Genomic DNA, 23,778 nt, shown 5'->3' with positions numbered 1-23,778 from the left:
GGGCAGCACCCAGCCCCTTCTGGACCCATTTAGGAGCTTGGTGGTGGATTCTAAGCTCAGAGCAAGCCTCTCCCAGAGCCCCAGAGAGGATGGTACTCCCTTATCCTATGACTCTGCCCAGCAGAGATGGGCAGGCCCTGGGCCCGTGAGAGGGAAGCAGGACAGGAAGCAGGAGGCAGTATAATTCCAGGGGCTCATTTCTCCACTCCCCGGTCAGTGTCCCATTTTCCCTGGGTGTGGGTCATGTCATCCCCATTAGTGCATGAAAGATGCAGAGAGCAACCAGGGACATGTTCTGTAAGGTATTTGTTAGTTTTAAAATGAAGAAAAGATGAGGGATTTCACAGGTAAATGAAATTGGGAAACACTGAATCAGACATTGAACAGGCTGCTTAGCTGCAGGAGCTCTTGGAGTCTTTAGTTCTCCAAGAGCAGAGGCCAAGCACAGCATCTCCTGAGGGCAATGAACTGGTACATTATTTTTTTCCATCTCTTTGGTCCCAGGGTCCCTGGGTCATAAGTGGGAAAAGGCCTGTTTTGGGCCTCTTGGCAGCTAACGCAGTGGGAGGAGGGCAACAGAAATTCTATACAGAAGAAGAGCCTCTGTGTATGTTGGGGGCTGGGGGGGGGGGGGTGCTCTCCTGACAGTCCCTCCCTGGAGCCTGAGACTTTGCTGCTCCTTCCACAACAATAGAAAGGGGGAGGGGGAGGAAGCCAGGTGGTCTGAGGCTGTGAGGGGCCCCAAAGGTTGGGAAGTAGGTTTGCCTGTCTCCATCTTTCCTCTTTCCTGCCTCGACCTCCTTGCCCGCCCCAGCTTCCCACCCCCATCCCTCCGTGTCTCCACAAGGGGTGGAGGGTTTCCCATCACCCTCTGGTCTGACTGGTCCTCTCCTCCCTCTGCTAAGGTGGTAGCAACGGGCTGTAGTGTTCACAGAGTCTCTGCTGCTTTCACCAGACTCGCTAAGACTTAGCACCCAAAGAGCAGCTTCGTCTCCCTAAGACCTCCTGGTCTTTTCTTCGCAGCCTCTGGCAGCTCTAGGCACATCTTTGTCAGGTTTCCTCCTTACAGAGCCTCTTTAAAGATCTGGGAGCCAGCCTGCCGTAGCTTCAGGCTCTAGGGCCTGGCTAGGGTGTCCTTCTGGCTGCTAACTCTTCCCTGCTTGGTTCCAGGCCCCGGGCCTCCACCTACAGTCCCGCTGTGGCCACCTCTCCAGCACCTGCTGCCCAAACACACAGCGAGGCCCCAGCTGCCCCTGCACCCAAGCCCCGGGTTGTCACCACTGCCAGCATCCGGCCTTCTGTCTACCAGCCAGGTGAGAGGCAGGGTGGGGGGAGGCTGTCTAGCCTGGGCATGGGCTCCAGGGGTCAGCTCTAAAGCCACAGCCCCCAGAAGGATGGGGGTTAATGACGTTCATCCTCCCTTCTTCCAATTATGGACCAGAATCCTATGGAAGCTGTCTTTGGCACTGCAGAGACAGATGGGCAGTGCCAGGCAGTAACAGAGCCTCCTAGATCTCAAGACATTTCCTGCCTGGGGAGTTGCAGGCTCCAAGTGAGCAAGAGAGTGTTTAGGGGGGAGGGTCTTGTTCCTCCAGGAGTCTGGGTCTGATTCAAGCCAGTGGATGCGGAGCTATAACAAAAGTGCCATGGGCTTTGGACAGACCTACGGTATAATGTAATGCTGGGCAAGCTGCTCACCTGTCCGGTCTTTGGTTTCTTCAGCTGGGACAGGCTAACTAGAGGCATGGAAAGCACATGTGACGGGCGGGAGAGGGACCCACACAGGGTCGGCCAGTGGCTGGCTTCCGTGGCTCTGTTCTAGACTTTCTCATCACTGCAGAGCCAAGGGCTCAGCCTATGTCCTCCCTTTTCCTAGGCAAAGTTGGGCCTTCCCCAGAGCTCCAGGGCAGTTCTCAGGCTGGCTTAGGTATCTCCCCTGGAATGCCCCCGGTCAGTGAACGTAAGGGAAGATGAGACAGGGATTGAGACGAGAGGAGCCTTGTTTGGGGTGTTGATGTGTAGGGCAGAGGAGCCATGACCAGCCATCTGTTTCATAAAACACACTCTGACAGCAGGGTCGAGTGTGGGTGGAAGTGGCTTTAGCGTCAGGCTCCATCGCCAGGCCCTGCGCTGCTATCCACAGTAAAGTACTCCATCTCCTCGGCCTGTATTTCCTCGTTTAAAAAACAGGCATGTTGTCTACACCTGATGCTCTGGAGATGAGAATGAAGCACGCAGGACAGTTCTTGGTACACGAGAGGTGCCCTGCTCTGTCTCTTCAGAAGCGAGAACACAAGAGTTTTGAGATTAAAAGTCCGTAGTATTAGGGAGCAATTTACAGCCGGCTGCGAGGATGGAGCTGGAGGAAGCAGTTGCTCTGCAGCGATGGGGAGCACAGGAGGGAGGGTGATAAGGAGTTTGGGGGAGCAGCTGCGAAAGGAGGTGAGGCTCTATCGGGGCGCAAGGTGGCCATTTCCGCCCTGGCCCGGGCTCCCCTCCCAGGTGGGTCCTTAGCGCATCTTCCGGGCGGCCCTGGCTTCGGCGCCCGCGCCCGGGCCGCCGGCTCTCTTCTGCAGGCCCGCCAGGGGGCGGCACGGCACCAGTGGCGCGCGCCGCCTGGCCCGCGGGCGCGCCCCCTCCTCCTTCCGGGCCTGGAGCCCGGGCGGCCGAGACGTGCCGGAGCCCCGGGGCTGCGCGCCTCTGCCGCCTTCCCAGGCCGGCAGACGTTAACTCATTCCTGCCCGGGGGGGAGGAAGCAGCCGGGCGGGCTCGCGCCGGAGCCGGCCTGCCTCCGCCCCCTCTCCCGAGGGCGGAGTCCCCGGGAGGCTGGCCGGCGGCCCGGCGAGGTACGGGGAACAGGGGCCCGGGGCCTCTCCCCATCTCGCCTCCGCCGAGCCCGGCCCCGGGGAGGGCGGGGAGCCTGTGTGCAGCCCAAGCCGCAGCTCCTCACGAAGGCTCCTCCGGGCCGACCGTGGCGTTCGCAAGCCGGGTCCTACCGCTGGCGCCGAGACCGGGCGGCCGCTCCCTGGAGCACCTGGGGCCCGGGAGGGGACCATGGGCGGAGGGGCCCCCACACGGGCCGAGGGAAGCCACGTCGGCCCGCGGGCCGGGTGGGGGCCAGGCGCTCGCGGGAGCCGGGCCCGACCTGGAGTGAGTCAGAAATCACCTTGGTTAATTACACGTTCCCGAGCCGCCGAGTGCGATAGGGGCCTTTTGAACTTGCCAATTAGAGATGAAATATCACCTTCTAATTTGGACGGGCTTCATTCCATCAAGCAGAAATAGCAACAGCCTCGGGCTCGGAGATGGGATATCAAGTCTCTCTCCTGGCACGTCGGGGAAGAGAACTGCGAAGCAGCCGCTCCCTGCGCCCCGGGCCTCACCGGGTACCTGATGGTGGAGGGAAGCTGCAGGCCTGCGCCGGGAAGAAGGGAAGGGCCTTAGCTCGTAGTGGGGTGGGGGTTGCCGGGGGACTCTTGGGCAAGGAATCAGTCCACCGTGCCCAGATGCCAGTGTGCCTCTGACCTGCTGAGACCTTCGTGTCTTGGGGGTTTAGAAAAAGGGAGTGAATCATGGAGACTGGAAGGCCTTCCAGATGAGGGAAGAGAAAGACTGCCTGGCAGAGGCAATAGGGTTAGTATTGCTAGAGAGACGTTGGAAAAGTGGGCTAGGGCCAGATTTGGAAGGGGCGTGCTGAAACCTGTTTTTCTGCCTGGGGAGTGGTTAAGCAGGGATCTGGGGTTGAGTCCTGTATCCCGAGCGCCAGTTTCAGCTCGGTGTTGCATAAGCTCTCCAAGCCTCAATTCCTCTTCTGTAAAACGGACTAGAGACTATTACCTGCCTCATTGGATTGCGGCAAGTATTGCATGAAATAATGCACATAAGGCCCTGGCATGTGAAGGCAGGCAGTCCTTGGTAAACTGTTGTCCCGATTAGCATGGCAATATCTGGTAACAATACATTTTCCAGTAGCTACATTTTTAAAAAGTATATATTCAATTAAAAATAAATTTACAAAAAGTATATGGAAGCGGGTGAAATTAATTTTAATATATTTTCTTTAACTCAGTATATTCAAAGTATCACTTTAATCAATATAATCAATCAATACTAAATTATTAGTGAGATATTCTACCTTCTTGTACTAAGTCTTTAAAAATTGGTGTGTATTTTATATTTATAGTATGTCTCAGTTTGGACTAGCTGCATTATCAAGTGCCTAATGGCCACATTAGGACCATGTCCTAGATAACACAGTATTAGGATTAGGTCACATCTCCCATCCTCTAAATCCGACAGTCTCCCTGGGCTGGGGTCCTTCAGGTGACGCCACAATCAAGCTGTGAGATGAGCTTTCAGTTCATCTGGACCATGAGACCCAGGGGTCACTCACCTCACCATTCTCACTAGCATTTAGTGACATACACAGTGCCAGGTACTAGGCTAAGCCTTTATAGTTCTTATTTCCCTTTATCCTCCTAATATGGTACTAAGAATTATTATTGCCATTTTTAGACGAGGAAATTCAGGCCTAGAGATGTTAAGGAACTTGCCCAAGGACACAGAGCCAGGACGTAGTAGAGCGAGGACCTGAACCCAGGGCTCTTGGTGACTGTGCTACATTGGCAGACCGTGGGGTCTCCTCCAAGTTGACAGGTATTCCTATCAACATGGTACACTCAAATCTTCTGGAAATCAGACTCGTGTTTTTTCACAGAGGCAGCTTGGGGTGATAGAAAGAATGGTTTTGGAGACTCACTCTACCGCTTACTAGCTCTGCTTGAGCCTCAGTGACCTCAACTGTAAAGAGGACCACCCAGTTGACTTGTTATGTGCCTAGCCTATCCTCTTAGTAAGTGGGAAGAGGATTCCTTATGGAGAAACTTTTACCTTTGGAAGCCAGCCTCACTCCCAGGATGGCTCTAGGGCAGGGCTGTGGAGGGTTTTATCCCTTCTGCTTTCAATCACAGGCCTGGTCCCTACCCATTCCCAGCAATAGGGTTTCCATGTCACCCAGCTCTGAAGGGCCAATTGTCTGGGAGCAGGAGGTACAGGCTTGGAGCAGCTGGTTAATCCAGGGGAACCAGGTGGGGAGAGACCAGAGGCCAGGCCAGGAACTTCAGCCCTGAGAATGACCTTCCTCTCCAGGCTGGAGCCTGCTGAGGGCTGCCTTCACACCTATCAGCCTAGTCCATTCACCAGGCCAGACACAGGGACGGGGAGGGAGGCTGCCCTGACACACTTCCTGGGGTAGAAGGGATAAAGCCTCTCTGCAGAGGAGCAAACTGTGAGCTGAGGTGAGGCATCCGGAACCTCCCTCCCTAGGAGCGAAGGCTGGCTGAACCAGGTGTGCCGGGCGCAGCTGCGTCTGGCCCTGCTAGTTTCACAAGAGGCAGCAGAACTTGGAAACCTGGGTTTTGAGGCCCAGACCTCGGAGGGCTTTGGGTGAGCAGCTGCTCTGCTCCTTTGTGTTGCTGCCCTAAAAGGGTGTTCAGCCCTCAGTGAGCTGGAGGAGGGGGGTCCAGAAGCAGGGCAGGGAATTTTCCTTTTGCACTGGCAGGTAACCTCTAACAGACACTCGGACACACTCTCAGTTTCCATCAAAGCGAGGCGGGGGAGCTTGGGTCCCCCAGAGGCAACCACAGGCTGAGGAAGCAGCTAGACCTGGGTCGTGTCACCTCAGCATCTCTGTCTAGCCTGCCTCTGAATGATGTCTTCAAGACCCACCACCCCAATTCGAGCCAAAATGGACTTTCCCCCATTACACATCAAGCCAAGCTGATAGAAAAAACAAACAGACAAGGCACGGTTGCAACTAACCCTAAAATCTAAACTTGAAAACCTAACTGTCCAGTCATCCGCTTTGTCTCAAGGGCTGGACTAGGTCCAGGCTCAGCAAATGTACACGACTGAGGCATATCAGATGCCAAATCACTGGTCAGAGTGCAAACAAAAGCATCTCCCAGTCAAGGCCAGAATCTCTCACCCTCTCCAGCCCAGGGCATCCAGATACAAGCCTTGCCCGCACCCCCCGCCCCCACTCGCTGTCTCCAGCAGGCTCCTGGCAGCCAAGGCCTGGCGGAGCCCCACCCCGCACAGCTGCAGATATTTATAGTTCTATCCCTTCCCAGCCCTGTCCGAGCTCCCCAGGCTCTGCTCCATGGTTCTCTATCTCCCTTGGCTCCTTGCTGCAAATTCAAATCAAGGCCATGAAGAAGCCCGGGACGCATCTGTCTGTAAACACTGGAATTATGCCGCTCTAATATGAAAGTTGTCTTTTATAGTTCTCTGGCTGGGGGTGGGGGAAGCTGGGGGAGATGAATTCCTGACACATTTTTCGTTGGATATTTTTGGCTTGCAGTGCCTGCATCTACCTATAGCCCATCCCCAGGGGCCAATTACAGTCCAACCCCCTACACGCCCTCCCCTGCCCCTGCCTACACCCCATCCCCTACCCCTGCGTACACCCCTTCCCCTGCTCCCACTTATTCCCCCTCCCCAGCACCAGCCTATACCCCCTCGCCAGCCCCAAGCTATAATCCTACGCCCTATAGTGGGGGCCCTGTGGAGTCTGCCAGCCGTCCCCCATGGGTGACAGATGACAGCTTCTCTCAGAAGTTTGCTCCTGGCAAGAGCACCACCACTGTCAGCAAGCAGAGTCTGCCCCGAGGCGCCCCTGCCTACACCCCGCCACCACCGGCTCCCCAGGTGTCCCCCCTTGCCAGGGGTACGGTGCAGAGGGCCGAGCGCTTCCCAGCCAGCAGCCGGACTCCGCTCTGTGGCCACTGCAACAGCATCATCCGGTAAGGTCAGACCCCACTGTGCTCCTGTGCTGGGGTGCTGGCAGGACAAGGGGGATGGGAGGGAGGGAGGTGCAGGGAGAAGGCCGCATGCAGGGCAGCCTCAGGCCCCTCTTGCTAGCTGTCTCTGGTCTAACCCTCTCTGAGCTTTAGCTTCTATGCCTGTGTGACACCCACTTCCCCAGGGAGTTGTGAGGATTCCATGAGGTAAGTGGGTGAAGCTCCAGGATGGTGCTGTGCCAGCACCGCCCCCTTGGGCTAAGGCTGGGTTCTGAGAATTGCAAGTCTGGTTGGTAGGTTTATTAGCCCTGTTGCAAGCTGGCTGACAGTGCTGGTTTTGACCCAGCTTTCCTTTGGGGCTGCTTCTGGGTCTATTCAGTCAGGCCTATGCTGCTCAGGGTTTTGGTGGCCATCTGCCACACTGAAAGGAAAACAAGTCATTTCATACTTAGAAGCCAAGGATCATGGGTGATACTTTTTGAATATAACATGTTTATAGTATGTGCATATGTGTGTGGGGGGGAGGATGAACTTATGTATATGAAAAATATACTTTTATTTAAAGATTAAGTATCTTAGAAAAAATATGGGGCTTCCCAGGTGGCTCAGTGGTAAAGAACCCATTTGCTAATGCACAGGGTAAAGAACTCTCCTGCCAATGCAGGAGATGTGGGTTCAATCCCTGGATCAGGAAGATCCCCTGGAGAAGGAAATGGCAACCCACTGCAGTATTCTTGCTTGGGAAATCCCATGGACAGAGGAGCCTGGCAGGCAACATTCCATGGGGTCACAAAAGAGTTGGACACAACTTAGTTGACCAAACAACAACAGAAAGAGTATACTCATTAGAGAATAATTAGAAAATTCAGAAAAATGAAAGTGAAAATATAAAGCATTTCTTTAGTCTTACTGTTCTGATTACTGGTCTAGATCCAGGTTTGTGTCCTGGGTCTAGCTTAATAGCCCTATAGCCTTGAACAACTTACTTAACATCTGTACCTCAATTTTCGTATCTAAAAATGGGTATCATGATAGTACCTGCTTCACAGAGTTGTTGTGAGAGTTAAACACACGAATCAATGCAAATTTCTTCTTGAACGGTGCCTGGCAGAGAGTAAGCACCTAACAAATGTTAGCCATTGGCACCGTCATATCCTGGCTCTTCTCACCACAAGTATTCACCTGAATGGATATCCCATAATACACTTCCTGGGTCCCCTAGTAGTGGATGTGTGAGTCGCCTCCCCATTACTCTTTTTTTAAGTGATGCAACCTCATCTTTTTTCATGGAGCTTTATCTGAACTTCCTGTTATTTCATTAGAACAGTCACAAAAGTCAGGGTTATCAGAGTCAAAGTGTGAATATTGTTGGGAGTTTTTGAAATACCTGGTCTTAAGCATTTGGGGCTGCTTAGGAGATACTGTTCTCTGCTTTCCCAGGGGCCCCTTTCTGGTAGCCATGGGCCGTTCCTGGCATCCAGAAGAGTTCAACTGTGCCTACTGCAAGACCTCCCTGGCAGATGTGTGCTTTGTGGAGGAGCAGAACAACGTTTACTGTGAGCGGTGTTATGAGCAGTTCTTTGCCCCAGTCTGTGCCAAGTGTAACACCAAAATCATGGGGGTAAGTGGGCAGCATTCTTCTCCTCGGACCCTTGTCTGTTTTCCAACCAGTCTCTCCTCCTCCCCAGTGTTGTGGGGTCCCGTTTGGAAGCCAGGCAGTTGCTGTGCTAACAGAACAAGAACAACTCCATTTCTATCCTAGAAGGGCATTGGTTTGGCACCAGTGAACTAGGGAACAAATGAACTTGAAATGAGAGATCACTGTATCCCTGGGCCACATAGCTTGAAGTGGCTTGCAGAGCTTTTGAAAAGCAAGTCACCTCACCATGCACCTCTATGTGGCTTTGACACTCGATGCCCCTTTGGTAAAATGACAGTAACAAGCAGCCTCCCTCCCAGGTTTAATGGGAGGGGAAGCATCGCAGCTTTTATGAGCACACACAGAACCTGGCACCCAGCATGCACTGCGCGAGTAGGAGCTCCTCGTCGGCCACCTCTGACCTTCCTCGCTGTCTCTGAGGCCCACTTCCTGGGCTGCCGGTCCCGCTCCCTGATGGGGCATTCTTGCACTGACCGAGGCCTGGTGTGGACGTCAAGCCTGCCTCCTTCTCCCCGCTGACCTGAGGCTCTTTTCCCCAGGAAGTGATGCGCGCCTTGAGGCAGACGTGGCACACCACCTGCTTCGTCTGTGCAGCCTGCAAGAAGCCCTTCGGGAACAGCCTCTTCCACATGGAAGATGGGGAACCCTACTGTGAGAAAGGTAGGGCCTCTGTGCTATGGGGAGGCCCCACAGTCTGGAAGAAGGGGGTTAGGGGTTGCCTTTCACAGACATTCAATCTCTGCTAGCTTCCCTGCACCAAATATGTGGACCCAAGTCGGCATCTTGTGACCATTTAGGGAACCTTTCCGGTGATTTTGATCTGGAGACCACGAGGCCTCGTCTGAAAAGGCTTTGGCTCTGGCCTTTGTTCCAGGTTCCACCTCAGGCTGGTTTTGTAACCCTGAATGAGTTACTAAAATTCTCTGAGCCTCACTTTCCCCACCTGCAGAAGGGGAAGATCAACACCTGTGTCACAGAGTTGTGGTGAGGATTAAACTCAGAGAAAGTATGAAATGTGTTAAGTGCCACGTATGTGCAAGTCGCCTCCCAGCTCCTATGATGTTTACCACACTTGGATGTTCCTTCGGGGTCCTGCCATGTGCTGTCTGAATTTGGAGTTTCTCTAATCCCCCCAAATACTATATCTTATCTTAAAACTTGGAGTCAGTTATGGTAAATTCTAAAGACAAAGCATTCTGTTAGAGTTGGGCATCCTGGTTAACTAGCTATTTACTCACTCACTGACACTTACACGCTCATTTATTCATAGCCTGTCTGTCTCAGGTAAGGATTTGAGGCAGGTTCCAACAAAGGTAACATAAACATGAAAGTTAAGACAATAGAACTTTAGCAGATCAGCACCAACTCGATGAGGGAAAAAGAAACATGCTGATTATGACGAATAACAGAGCTGCAGTGACTGGGCAGCAAATTTGAAGGCAGTAAAAGAAACACAGTGAGTTAGTTTACTTTAAAACCAGAAAGGAGAAAACATTTCAGTTCCTCAAGGGGAAAAGCAAAACAAAATAAAACATTTTTCCTCCCCTTGACAATAAATCATAAAAGAAACTTCTTGGTTTCCGAGGCCCTGGTGAATTCCCTTTCCAGCTCTAGGCTTCACGGGATGACCTTAAACGTCACTCGGTCATTCTGGCCTCAATTTCTGTATCAGTGAAAGGAGGAAGGGAGCACCTGTCTTTTCCCTTCTTACATGGAAATGATGATGGTTGGTAATTAGTAAAAGTGCTGTGACACCAGAACTTCCCTGGTGGTCCAGTGGTTAAGACTCTGTGCTGCCATTGCAGGGGGCACGGGTTCAATCCCTGGTCTGGGAACTAAGGTCCCACGTGCCGTGGGGTTGTCCAAAAAAATGCTGTGGTACCAGTACAAATTGCTATTATTAGTCAACTAAAACCATTATAGCTTTCATAATGTGTGATAAGCCACAATTTATGTCTGAGGCTTGGGAAAGAATAACAGATCTATACTCTTCCCACTGCTCTTCTCCCTAGCAATCCCCCCCAAAAAAGGTTTTCAAAGATGATATTTGGAGTAAAAAGGGTCTTAAGGTGTTAAGACAAGGCTGCAAGGAAGCAGATTTCGTTTCAACCCCAGGCCACCCTGAGAGACCCTGACTAAAGTCCCTAAGGGGTCACTTCCAGGCAGTGTGATGATGGATCAGATGCTTTACCCTTTCTGAGTCTCTTCCTTCCTCACCTAACTCTCAGAGGCGGTTGTGAGGATTAGCTGAGATAGTGGGCACAGAGTTCTTGACAGAGCACGTGCTCATGGTGAATGGGCAACAGGCATCGTCCCTCTAATGGTTTCGGGAGACCCACAGCTCTCCGAGGAGCACAGTTTGAAACCAGGCCCTTAAGAAGTGGGAGTCACTGAGATGTTTTAAAGTAAAGAAGTAACATAATCTGATTTTTATTCTAGCAAGAGCATTAGAAATTTAGGATGCTTGTTAAATGTGATAAAGAGTGACACTCTTACGAACAAGTAAAGAAAGGAGAGCTAGATGACCCAATGGTGCAGTAAAATCAAGCCTGATTGGTTAACCTATCCTTGAGATAAAATTTCAGAGTCAGCCTTGAGGAAGGTCCCCAATATAATACCACGGGATATTGTGTTTGGTTCTGACCTTGTCATTTTTTTACTATTATAGGGAAATATGAGGGACCTTCCCTGGCGTCCAGTGGGTAAGACTCTGCACTTCTTATGCAGAGGGCACAGGTTCCATCCCTAGTTGGGGAACTAAGATCCCACATGCCACATTGGCTGTGAGGCCAATAAATAAATAACTAGTTAACAATGTATTAGAGTCAGACCTGTGATATCAAATTCCAAAACAAAGTGGCAGTTCTCCAGATAGTACAAAGACAAGTTTAAAACAAAAAAAGCAAAATTAATCAGTAGACAGGACTAGACATCCCAGAAATAAATTCAAGCCCTTGCAAGAGCTTGTGCGATGCTGTGCTTAGTTGCTCAGTCGTGTCCACCTCTTTGTAGCCCCATCGACTGTAGCGCAACAGGCTCCTCTGTCCATGGGGATTCTCCAGGCGAGAATACTGGAATGGGTTGCCATTTCCTTCTCCAGGGGATTTTCCAACCCAGGTTGGAAATCAGATCCAACCAGGAATCAAACCCGGGTCTCCTGCATTGCAGGCAGATTCTTTACCATCTGAGCAACCAGCGAAGCAAGAGCTTAATCTGGGGGGTGGGGGTGGGGGGGTGGGGAACAGGCTGCACAACAGCAAAAGGAATCAAATTTAACAAGGCTGTTTGAAACATATCTTTGTCCATCCATCATTTCACCATCAAATGTGTGCCAGTCGCTGTGAAGGGCGCTAAGCGTAGAGAAGAGGGTCGCTGCCCTGAGAAACCTCAAGCAGACCCATCAACGTCTGATATGCTGGCACGCAAATGGACAGTGAAGAGACAATGAGTAGGCGGGTGGGTGATAGATGAATGGGGAGGGAGAGAAGTCCAGGAGAAGCCCTCAGAAAGGCTGTCTCATCTCCCTTGAGTGGGAGAGGAATGAGGTCTTTCTAGAAGGAAGGCTGCCTGAAGGATTGCAGAGATTCAGGTAGACAAAGTGGGGAGGGATTTCTGAGTGCAGGACCCGGTTCATAAAGAGGCACAAAGATGGAGGAAAGAATCCAGGGCATCTGGAGACCAGCTGGGCAGAATGAAAGAGAACTCACAAGTGGGGTGCAGGGCTTTCTCTCAAGTGGAAGTAGGTTGGCCTATAGTCCTGCTTCTCATCACACACTAGGAAGTTCCTGCAGAGCACAGAGTGAACCATAAACTTGCTATAACTCTCTTAAGGAAGCAGAATGATGTTTTCCTACCTGGTGAGGCAATCGACTTTTGCCTACTAAAGAAACTAAGTATTCTATCAGAAACAAGATCGATGGCTTGCGATGTATGTAAGAGTATTTGCATGACAAAGTATAATTAAACCCCCAAAAGGAAACCATACATTGGAAAAAATATGCAAGAGATACAACTTATCAAAGCTTCATGGCAAATAGATAACTGGAAATAGCGTGAAGTCACGGAGATGGGATGACCTTTGGAGTCCACCAGGCTCCTGACCACTTGCGTGATGGAACTGCTACAGCCAGGTTCATCGTCTTTAAAATGAAAATAATAGTTCATTGCAGAGCTACTGTGAAGATTAAACAGGAAACATAAAAAAGCACTCGTACTAGCACATAGTAGGTACTCAAATCATGTTCCCTTCCCTCCTTTCATCATCTTAAAGGCATTCAAAATGAAAGCCAACATTTTTGGTGCCCAGTATTTCACATACTTTATTATATTTAATCTGTAGTTATTCACATTATATAGATGAAAAAGTGGAGGCACTGAGAAGTTAGGTGACTTGCCCCAGATTTGAACAATTCCTGTATACAGGTGGGGTTTGAGCCCAGATCTTTCTTTCTTTGGAATCCAAGTTCATGGCCCCCAGTACATGCTGACTCTTGGCAGTGGCCTAAGACAGTGATCAGGCACACTTTCCACAAGGGGATCAGAGCAGAAAATCGCTATAAGAAAAAGCCAACTGTGGCAGAGCTGGAAGGACAAGTCCACTTACAGGGGGATAAAGGCTTTGTAAAAGGCATCAAGATTTTCTAGAAGGATCTGGAAGAGTTCTACTGTGAGTGCATTGGGAGTGCTGCTCGTGACCCAGCCAGGACAGTTTGTGGCTGAGAAGCTCGGGACCTGGCCTGCTGTCTCACTCTGGCTACAGCCTCTGGCTACAGCCTTTACCTCTTGGAGCCTCAGTTTCCTCACCCAAAAAAAAAACCAAAACAAAATTAATCTTGCAAAGATGAAATTCATTCATTGATTTATCTTTTTTTTCTCCAAATCATTGATTTATTGAGTCATCCATTCACTCAGTCATTTGACATACATGTGTTGAGTACCAACTTGTGTGCCAGGCACTGTGCTGGGAGTACAAAGAAAACTAATACATAGACCTTGACATTGAGATACTAGCAAATAAGACTATCTATATGAGGATTCCTGGTAAACTGTAAAGCATTACATAAATAATATTTGGTATTATTATCCTCTTGGCTGGGGGAGGGGAATTACTTCTGACACAGTAACTCAAATACTGTTTCTTGTAGTGAAAATATATTATCAACACAGATACCTCATGACAGAAAAATAACCAAGCAAAGAACATTCCATAACTCTAAAAAAATGTTAAAGGCTCTCATTGCTCCAAAATAAGCATAGTTGCTGGGAAATAAGATTGCTTTTTCTTTTGGGGGATTGGTCTCTTTGGGCCAAAAGAGGTGACAGAGGCAGAGAAAATCACCCTGCAGAAAATTAATGACAGTTCCAGAAAGTGTTTGCAAATCAAACCAGCACACGGTGGTGACTAGCCTGAATCTGCACAACCCCAGTGCAAATTATTGGAAAAGGAAAAAACCAATCATGTAACTGAGAATTTTGTGTGCCAGACGACAAGTAACCAATTAGGTTTCATCACTGCCTCAAGCTCAGTGATCTGGGGGGTTGTTCTGGTATTGGGTTGGAGTGGCTGGGAGGGGCATCCCTCCCAGCCTGGTGCTTCCTCTGCCTTTCGTTTCAGACTACGTCAATCTGTTCAGCACCAAGTGTCACGGCTGTGATTTCCCCGTGGAGGCTGGTGACAAGTTTATCGAAGCCCTGGGGCATACCTGGCATGACACCTGCTTCATTTGCGCAGTATGTTTTTAGCCTGTGTTCTGACTTTCTGAGAAGGGATTGGAGTGACCAACTGGGGCCAGATGAGAAACTCTCCACATACTTTTCAACTGTTATTCTAATATTCTATCTTCTTTAAAAGCTGGAAAATACCATGATGCCTTGATAGGTCACAGTTGAGCCAAGCTTTATCACTAATAATGATTTATAAACCAACATGGCTTTGTTACTCTCCAGTTCATTAAGGACGGAGGAGTGTCTCGGCATGTGGCAAACCAGTAGCTTGCTTCACTAGCAGCGCTCTCAATAAGTGCGAGGATCGAATGATGTTTGGATTTAATAGAGGCAGATGACTTCTCATGGTTATAAGTTGTTTAAGATATGATGACGTGATTCAAGGGTTTTCCCCCAAATGTTCACCATAAACACTGGATCAGAGCTTATTGATTAATCCTATGAAAAGCTGAGGTAAGATTTCTTTTGATTGAACCTTTAGAAGGCAGGACTAAATATAATTTCATTTTCCTACATGGTCCTGCTCTTGATATGCAGTTGCCAGGAGATAAGTCCTGGATTAAGTATTAACCAGGTGCAGTTTATTTCTGCTGAACAGCCAGGTCATTTTTACCGTGAGACTGACATTTTCTTTACAAGGGCTTTGGTTTAGGGAAGGGATATGACAATAAGCATGCCAACACTTAGACTCCACATTAGAGTTAGAAAATAGTTGTCCCTGATAAAACTCCATAATATGAGTTTGTAATTGACTAAACTTTATTTGGGAAAGTTAATGTGCTACTAGGGCTATTTTTTTTTTTTTTAACCAGAGCTGCTCAAGATAAATTTTAGGAATATGTGAAAGATCTATATAGCTTAAACTTGAATACTTTTTATAGACTTATGACATAGAGCAACCCTAGTCATAAAGTTCACTGCAATTCACTTCAGCTTTTATCCCTTCCCATTTGTGGGGTGCATTGTGTTCACTCTGTATATTAGTTTGCTAAGGAGATCCAACCAGTCCATTCTGAAGGAGATCAACCCTGGGATTTCTTTGGAAGGAATGATGCTAAAGCTGAAGCTCCAGTACTTTGGCCACCTCATGCGAAGAGTTGACTCATAGGAAAAGACTCTGATGCTGGGAGGGATTGGGGGCAGGAGAAGAAGGGGACGACCGAGGATGAGATGGCTGGATGGCATCACGGACTCGATGGACGTGAGTCTGAGTGAACTCCAGCAGATGGTGATGGACAGGGAGGCCTGGCGTGCTGCGATTCATGGGGTCGCAAAGAGTCGGACACGACTGAGCGACTGAACTGAACTGAACTGAACTGAACTGAAGGCTACACAATATGAACAGCTTAAGCAACAGAAACTCTTATCCTCTCCCAGTTCTGAGGGCTGGAAGCCCAAATCCAAGGTGTCAGCAGGGCCCTGCTTTCTCACGCTCCTGGTGGTTACCAGCAGTGCTTGGCGTTTCTTGAGCTGTGGTTGTGTCGCTCCAGTCCCGACCTCCACCGCCACATGGTCGCCTTCCCTCTGTGTCTGTCTTTCCGTGACATTCCCCTCAGTACAGGTGTCTGTCTCTATGTCCTCATCTGCTCTTCCTATAAGGAACTGGCCATATCGGATCAAGGGCCCAACTTACTCCATATGACATCATCTTAACCTCCATCTTAATTAAATCTGTAAAGATCCTATTTCCCTATAAAGTCATTGCTTTCCCTGTTCTGGGTAGGCTGGAGGTACTCAGGATTGGGACTTGAACATGTGAACTTAGTGGTGGGGGGACAATTCAGTCCATAGCACTCTGATTTTCCAACCCTGTGAACACCTCTCATCACCTTTTAGGGTCTTTTAATTACATCAGGACCTCCCCTCCAAAAAGGGACAAAGCCATATAAATATACTGGCTTTGGGGTTGTCCCCTGCAGAGCCACAGCTCCGCAAGCACAGTACAGGGCTCTCTTACCTTACCTTCAAGCCATAGCTTGTCTAATCCTAAGATGCTGCCTGTAAATCTGGTTACCCAACTTCTAGAAAGATCTGAGAGACTTGGAGGAGGTTCAGGGAAGACAGTGGCACAGAAGGCTTGTTCTCTAAGGGCAGGCTGATGAGCAGTCTGTGTCACGTGCAGAGGAAATCACACAAAGGTGAGCGTGGATCTGCTCCCTCGAGCCTTCTGTGTTTGTCTGAGAATCATGATATGGTGCAAATCCCAGAGAGAGACCAGTAGAAGCAGTAAAGCTTGGAGTTGCTCAGTCTGAGATTACAAATAAGTTCTGGTATGAAAGACCCACAGCACTGCCCACAGGATCTACTCAAAGAAACCATGCAACTCCCGTCCTCTGGAGAATTATCACAGAGAACCATTATGCCTTCCCCCAAACTAGCCCAGGGTAGCACTCAGTGCCCCATGAAGCTGTCTGTATCTAAGTGGAACATGGTTTTAATTTTTGGAAAGCAATATTTTGATTGGAAAACTTTCAGGGATTTTTTGGTCCTCTTTCCATCACTTTATATTTCCAAATCACTTTTAATGAGCTTATATTTTCCTGTAACTTGAAAAAGAATTAGTAAGAAAGGAAGATCAGGACTAGCTCTCCTAGCTGACATGGGCTTAGTGAGCTACCCTGATACAAGTCTGTAAGCCCAGAACAATTCCAAGTAAACATAGTCCCTCTCTGCTGTGAGGTATGGGGAAAATGAGTGGAGTCTTGCAGACCTGACTATGGATTCCTAGGTTCTACAACTTGACTAGGTCTGTGACTTGAGCAAGATACTTGGCCTTTCTGAGCCTTAAATTCCAATTGTGAAATAGAGAAGAGTCATACCTATCCCATTAAGTTTTGTGAAAATTAAATGAGATCGTGTATACAGTGTCTGGTATCATATTTGTCCACGTTGACAAATACTACTGATCTCCTCCCTTTCTGCTTTGTTTCCATCTTTAAGCTCCACTCACATGTTGTCGTCAAGGGAGTATATAATTTTGCCTCTTTTTTTCATGTAATATTTTCCTGCATATACTTTGCCATATTTGATTTACATTTCACGGTGGCATTTCATTGGGAAAATGCACCATACAAATTAACCTAATCATCATCCCCTTGAGAGAAATGTTAATGGCTACCTGGTTTGTAGTTGAGCACGTGTTGCTCTCTTGTTCTGTGCTATAGTTGCTGCAGGATGGAATTATCCAGAGTGGTGTTACTGGGGTGCAGGGCAGGCACCACATCCCTTGCCAAAGGCTGGGCTGATTCACATTCCCTAAACAGTGACAAGTAGGCCTGATCTCTTTTGATATTGCTGACTTTCGACTGATCACTTTTTTCTCTTTCTGGCTTTAGTCACATGGGCTAAAGGTGACGAGCTTTTGAGGCTTTTTGTTTTGTTTATTTTGCTAGGTTAACAGGTATCTCATAGAGGTTTTAATTTATTTTTCCTTTAATTATTAGTGAGGATCATTTTCCTGACATGTTATATTTCTTTAAATGTTAATCACCTCTGTGGATATCAGCAATTGATCATCTTAATTGTTGTTGTCCAGTCGCTAAGTTGTGTCCAACTCTTTGCAAGCCCATGGACGGCAGCACGCCAGGCTTCCCTGTCCTTCACTATCTCCCAGAGTTTGCTCAGACTCAAGTCCATTGAGTTGGTGATGCCATCCAACCATCTCATCCTCTGTTGCCCCCTTCTTCTGCTGCCCTGAATCTTTCCCAGCATCAGGGTCTTTTCCAGTGAGTCAGCACTTCGCATCAGATGATCAAAGTATTGGAGCTTCAGCTTCAGTATCAGTCCTTCCAATGGATATTCAGGATTGATTTCCTTTAGGATCGACTGGGTTTGATCTCCTTTGGTCGCTTCAGATGGTAAAGAATCTCCCTGCAATGCAGGAGACCTGGGTTCAATCCCTGGGTTGGAAAGATCCCCTGGAGAAGGGAATGGCTACCCACTCCAGTATTCTTGCCTAGAGAATCCCATGGACAGAGGAGTCTGGTGGGCTGCAGTCCATGGGGTCACAGAGAGTGGGACACAACTGAGTGACTAAGCAAACACACACAACATTGATCACCTTTATTGTGTATGCATTCTGTATTCCATTAATTTAATTTAATTTAACTTGAGTTTATTCCGTGTTCCTCTTTGGAAGTCTTTACTTTAATAATAGTTCAATCCATCTATACTGCTTTGGGGTTCCCTGATATCTCAGTTGGTAAAGAATCTGCCTGCATAGCAGGAGACCCCAGTTCAATTCCTGGGTTGGGAAGATTCGCTGGAGAAGGGATAGGCCACCCACTCCACTGTTCTTGGGCTTCCCTTCCCGCTGATAAACAATCCGCCTGCAATGCAGGAGACCTGGGTTCCATCCCGGGGTTGGGAAGATCACCTGGAGAAGGGGAAGGCTACCCACTCCAGTATTCCGGCCTGGAGAATTCCATGGACTGTATAGTCAATGGGGTCACGAAGAGTTGGACACAACTGAGTGTAAATGCTGCGCATATACTGCTTTGGTTGTAAAGCATTTGTCGTGAGGAGAAGCTGGCTGTTGCCTTTTCTCCCGTCTCTCTGTGACAGTGCTTTGTCTTAAAGGGATGGCTGAAATCTTTCTGCTCATGCCCCCCTCTCTCCTGGACTGTTTCATGCCTGTCTGTTTTCTGTCTCAGATCTGCCACGTGAACCTGGAGGGGCAGCCATTCTACTCCAAGAAGGACAAACCTCTGTGCAAGAAGCATGCACACGCCATCAATGTGTAGGGAGCCCAGGGCATCTGATACGGATGGGCAGGGAGCTGCTCCTGCTGCTGGCAACAAAGGATTGAAGGAGACTGATGTTTCTTTTTGGGGGGGAAAGGGAGAAGACAGGAAGCGCCTGAGCCCTTTTGAAGTATAATTTTAGTTGTTTCTTCTGCACACAGATCGTGTATTTGCATAGTTCAGACTAGAAGCCAAATGAAGATTCCTGAACCAAGCTAGTAATTAATCCAAGACTGGAATTGTACTTCAAACGTTGAGGACAGAGTTCCAAGAACTCAAAAGTGAAAAAGAAAAAGTCACTTTCCCAAAGTGATACACTTCCCTGGGGTCACCAGAGCAGGGACAGAGCTCAGAGCGGTTGTGGAGAATCTGAAGTTTTCTGTGGAGTTCTTTAGAGCTCCTCTAACAAACAAAACAAAGTGCCAAACAGTTCTCACTGCAGGGTATTTTTAGAGCCATAGCTGAGAGCTTGTTAGCTAAGACCGATTGGGCCTTCCTCACCAAAAAAGGAAGTGTTATTCCATTCCTCGCGTCATGGAACTACCTCGGCGCATCAGACTTCAGACCTTGCACGGGCTTGAACATTCTCATGGGAGCCCAGACATTGGAGGGATGTCTTCTGGGAGCCTCTGGGCAATCGACAGGGCTTCGGGAAAGGATCGGGCTCATGCTGCAGACAGCTGAGGGAAAGAAGGGCTCTTCTGCCACCCTCTTTTAGCCTGAAACAGCCAATGTCCCCAGAAAGCTTAGCTGCTTTTTGACTTGTGGTGGGCAAGTGGAATTGGGTTTTCTTCCAGTTTTGCTTTGCTGCGTGTGAAAGGAGATTGCACAATAACTCTGGGCTGTGTTTGGCCCGTTTAGCTTTATGAGGTTCGTTGGCATGAATGTGTAGCCTTGTGCATGCGTTTCACTCCCGGTCCTATGAGTCTCACGGCTGAGGTCCTCTTCAACATCCCTTTCCTCAACAGGCTTAATGACCTGCAGAAAAGAAGAGAGAGACAGTGTTTGAAACAGGATGGCAGAATAGGCTGAGGACATGCCCAAACTCCCGGTGGGAAAGAGAAACCTTCGTTTCTGCCAGCCTCAGTAAGAACACACAAGCTGGCAGGACCTCCCACCTCAGAGCTGCTCCATCCTTCTCGTATCTTCCTTTAAATGCAACACACTGATTATAAACAATTGTGTTGCCTGCTGGAAGGGAAAGATGGCCTGATATAGACGCATCTGCCATTTTGGCTAGTATTTTGAAAAAAGTATGAGCTGAGCTGACCTAGCAATTGTTTAAGCATTTATTGAAATAGACTTGGATCTTCAAACTTCTTTTAAGTATTAGTGATAGTTTGAGTTAAGTAAGCGTCTTAAAGCTGTTTGGTGATAAAGAGAGAAGCTTAGTTTTTGAGGTTGGAAATGGTTATCGTCTCTTTCCCTTTTAGGAAGCGCTGTTATGCTCACTGAGCCTGGCATCAAAGGAGGCGGTTTGAGTGGCTGTTTCTCACTTGAGCACAATATCTAGGCCATCTTCCAATCACCGCTACCCTCTCCTCACTCCTGCTTTGGATTTTCTCTTTGCACGCTTGAAATGTTTTATGAGACTGCTTTTTCTTCTGAGAACTGGGGCTGCCAGGGGACTGCCTTTCTACCTGAGGGAGAAAGAAGCCGCTAGATTTGTCTCTAACAGAAGGCCCATTTTTTTGTTTTTTGTTTTCCAAGTGTGAAGCCACTAACGTCCCCCAGGGAACACCAGGAGGGACATGAATGTGCTCCTACCACAGGGCCCTTCTTTAGCTTTGGTGCAGGGAGAAAGTGAAAATAAAGCACCAGGCAGAGTAACATCTGCAGGGAGTGCCTGGAGATTTTTCAGGAGTTGCAAGCAAGCATTCTGTTATTTTTGGAAAGTTCAAATACACAGGGACAAGGAGGTTGCTGACTGTACAGAAAGGCTCTAGGCAGATTTTCTTAAACAACAACAACAACAAAAAAAAACTATTAATTATCAAGGACTGGTCTCAAGGAAAGGGAATAAAGTTCCCTAGAGTTTTTTTCCCCAAAAATATCATTTAAAAGATTTTACACAGACACAGACACAAGTGTGGCCATTAAAAAGCATATGATCATTAACAAGAAAAGTGAAATCTCAAAGGTGAGCTTCATAATAGTCATTTATTGAAGCCGTTTTTCTACATTTCACAGCTAGTGTGTATTCTGAGGGACTGTTAGTTACCAAAACCCAAAATCAACAACAAAAACATTTTAAAGGTAGCAGGAAAAGGAGGTGATTTTTAATACGGTTCCCTCAGTGTTTTTAATTTTGGCATAGTGTTGGGTTAAGGTTGTAGCTACTTGAAGTTAACATCGTGGATGTCCTACAACACCAAACACAAGCTTTAATAGTTCACGGTGAGGAGTACACTTTGGATCTACAGTTCTTGTCTCCTCATTGTTGACATTTATTTAACATTTATAAACATTAACTTTTTGCAACTGAGTGACTTATGTCTGCAGTGTTTGTGTTAGGAATCTAGCTTTTATAATGTTAACTTTTCAACCTAAGTACTCTTGCTTTGGGATTTTTAATTTTAACATTTCAGAAATGGAATATAGTGTGGTAAAAGTGTGCACAAAAATGTTTTGCATGGTTTTTTGTTTTTGGCCTGTGTGAATTCTTTTTAGCAAAATAAAACCCCAAACGGATGTGCAAATACAGATTTTTCTGTGTAAAGTTTTTTCATGTGATAACCAAAAGTAGGTTACTTCTCTATGGCTGCAAATATAAGTTTGAGAGAAAACAAAATGCCCTAAGGAGAAAAAACAAATAACTCACTTGCTCTTTTGATTGTGTGGTCCAACAGCAGTTTAAACAAAGAAGGATACATGAATAATACAGATGTTATGCATACAAAGTGAATTTACCAGTAAAGAATAACCTAAAGACCAGGTTTGGCCTTTTCCTTTTGGAAAGATTTATTTATTTAGCTATTTCATATTTATTTCTTTTTATTCTGTTCTAAATAACTTAATTTCTAGAAAAGTATATTTTCTTCCATGCCTTTTGTCTTAAAATAAGCTCAGAGTAAAATCCCCTCATGGCATCTTTTTAAGAATAATGAAGGCCCCTCTGAGGGGCCTTCAGCATGACCAATTCATTCTTTTTTGAGATGTTCTGTTTCTAGGCATTACTTTAAAAGAAAAAGATATTTTTTTAACTTATTTGACTTTTAATGCCTGAATCAGATTTTCAAATAGCCGTACAGTTACAAGTAGAAATAAAATCTTATTTTAGTACTTTTTAAAGCTTTAGCAATTTTTCAAATAGATGATGGAGGAAAAAAGATTCATAGGCACAGAATTTAAAGTTGGAAAGAATCCAAGAGATCACCTGGGTATTTTCTAGATGTAAGAACTGAGTCTCGGAAAGGGGAAGTTGCTTCCCAGCATATATACAACCAGCTAGGGAGGCAGCCAGGTGCCATGAAATAAACATGGACTTTGACATTGTAACACCAGTGTTTAGATCAAGGCTGATCTAATACCACCAGTGTGGTAACAGAAGACTCTCTCTAAGTCTGCCTATCTACCTGAAAATGAAGCTATATAACACCTGCATTTTATTTTGAGAGCCAAATACAGTAACTTTGGGAGAAAATTTCAATGCAAATGTTAGTTGTTATTATCAGCAGTAGAGTGGGGTCAGAACTCCTCACTTCTGTGTCATTTTTTAAACTCCTTCAACTTGTTCATCCAGAAAAAATACATTGGGAAAGCCAGCAGCAAGAATAAATATTACACAAATGTCCCAGAAGTATGACCCATGTGAATTAGAATTTGGTAGTATTACCTGATACCAAAATTCCTTCCCTCTTCATTGAGGAATTGTGGACCAAATAAAAATTGCTTGTTCAACACTTGACAAAACCAGCATTACCCTGATACCAAAACTAGACAAGGACACCACAGAAAAGCAAAATTGTAGGCCAATATTTTTGATGAACACAGATGCAAAAATCCTTAAAAAAAGTCAGCAAACCAAATCCAGTAACATAAAAGGATCATACGCCGCAATCAGGTGGGATTTATTCAAGGGATACAGAGATGGTTCAACATCCACAAATCAATCGGCATGATACATCCTTGATAAAACAACGGCTAAAAACCATATGATCATCTGAACAGATGCAGAGAAAGCATTTTCCAAAATTCAGCACCCATATGTAAGAAAAATTCTCAACGAGGCGGTTATACAGGGAACATTCCTCAGCATAATAAAGGCCGTATCTGTTAAACTGTATGTCTCATAAGGGATTAATATCCAGAATGCATACAGAACTCATACGACTCAACAACAGGAAGCCAGACAACCTGATTAAAGAATGGGCAGAGGATCTGAATAACTAGTTTTCCAAAGAAGACATATAGATGGCCAACAGACACATGAAAAGATATTCATCACTAATTATTAGGAAAATACACCTCAAAGCCACAGTGAGATATCATCTCATACCTGTGAGAAGGGCTAGTATGGAAAAGACAAGAAATAATAAATGCTGGTGAGGATGTGGAGAAAAGGAAACAAATATACACTGCTGGTGGGACTATAAATTGATACAGCCACTGTGGAGAACAGTATTCCTCCAAAAATTAAAAATAAAACCACCATACGAGCCAGCTATCCTGAGTATGTATCCAAAGAACACAGAAACCCTAATTTGAAAGATACATGCACTCCTATGTGCAGAGCAGCATTGTTTTTTGTTTTCATTACTGAAGCTTATGGCACCCTACTCCAGTACTCTTGCCTGGAAAATCCCAAGGACGGAGGAGACTGCTAGGCTGCAGTCCTTGGGGTTGCGAAGAG

The 23,778-nt window shown here is 47.2% G+C and overlaps 1 protein-coding gene across 2 annotated transcripts in view; it reads left to right on the top strand.

Moving 5' to 3' along the window:
- Window positions 1-21,629, top strand: part of LDB3 (LIM domain binding 3) — a 60,156-nt gene extending 38,527 nt beyond the window's left edge. For both annotated transcript variants that reach the window (XM_052641106.1, XM_052641105.1), the window contains 6 exons: window positions 1,171-1,313; window positions 6,362-6,803; window positions 8,241-8,421; window positions 9,000-9,120; window positions 14,075-14,190; window positions 18,837-21,629. In XM_052641106.1, the coding sequence (XP_052497066.1) occupies window positions 1,171-1,313; window positions 6,362-6,803; window positions 8,241-8,421; window positions 9,000-9,120; window positions 14,075-14,190; window positions 18,837-18,926 (1,093 nt within the window). In that variant the 3' untranslated portion in view covers window positions 18,927-21,629. The remainder of the gene's footprint in view (window positions 1-1,170; window positions 1,314-6,361; window positions 6,804-8,240; window positions 8,422-8,999; window positions 9,121-14,074; window positions 14,191-18,836) is intronic.
- The last annotated feature ends 2,149 nt before the right edge of the window (window positions 21,630-23,778 follow it).

The sequence above is a fragment of the Budorcas taxicolor genome, chromosome 5 (assembly GCF_023091745.1).
Source record: "Budorcas taxicolor isolate Tak-1 chromosome 5, Takin1.1, whole genome shotgun sequence".
Lineage (NCBI taxonomy): Eukaryota > Metazoa > Chordata > Mammalia > Artiodactyla > Bovidae > Budorcas > Budorcas taxicolor.
Note: the sequence above shows the minus strand (reverse complement) of the source record. Positions and strands in the feature narration are given on the sequence as shown.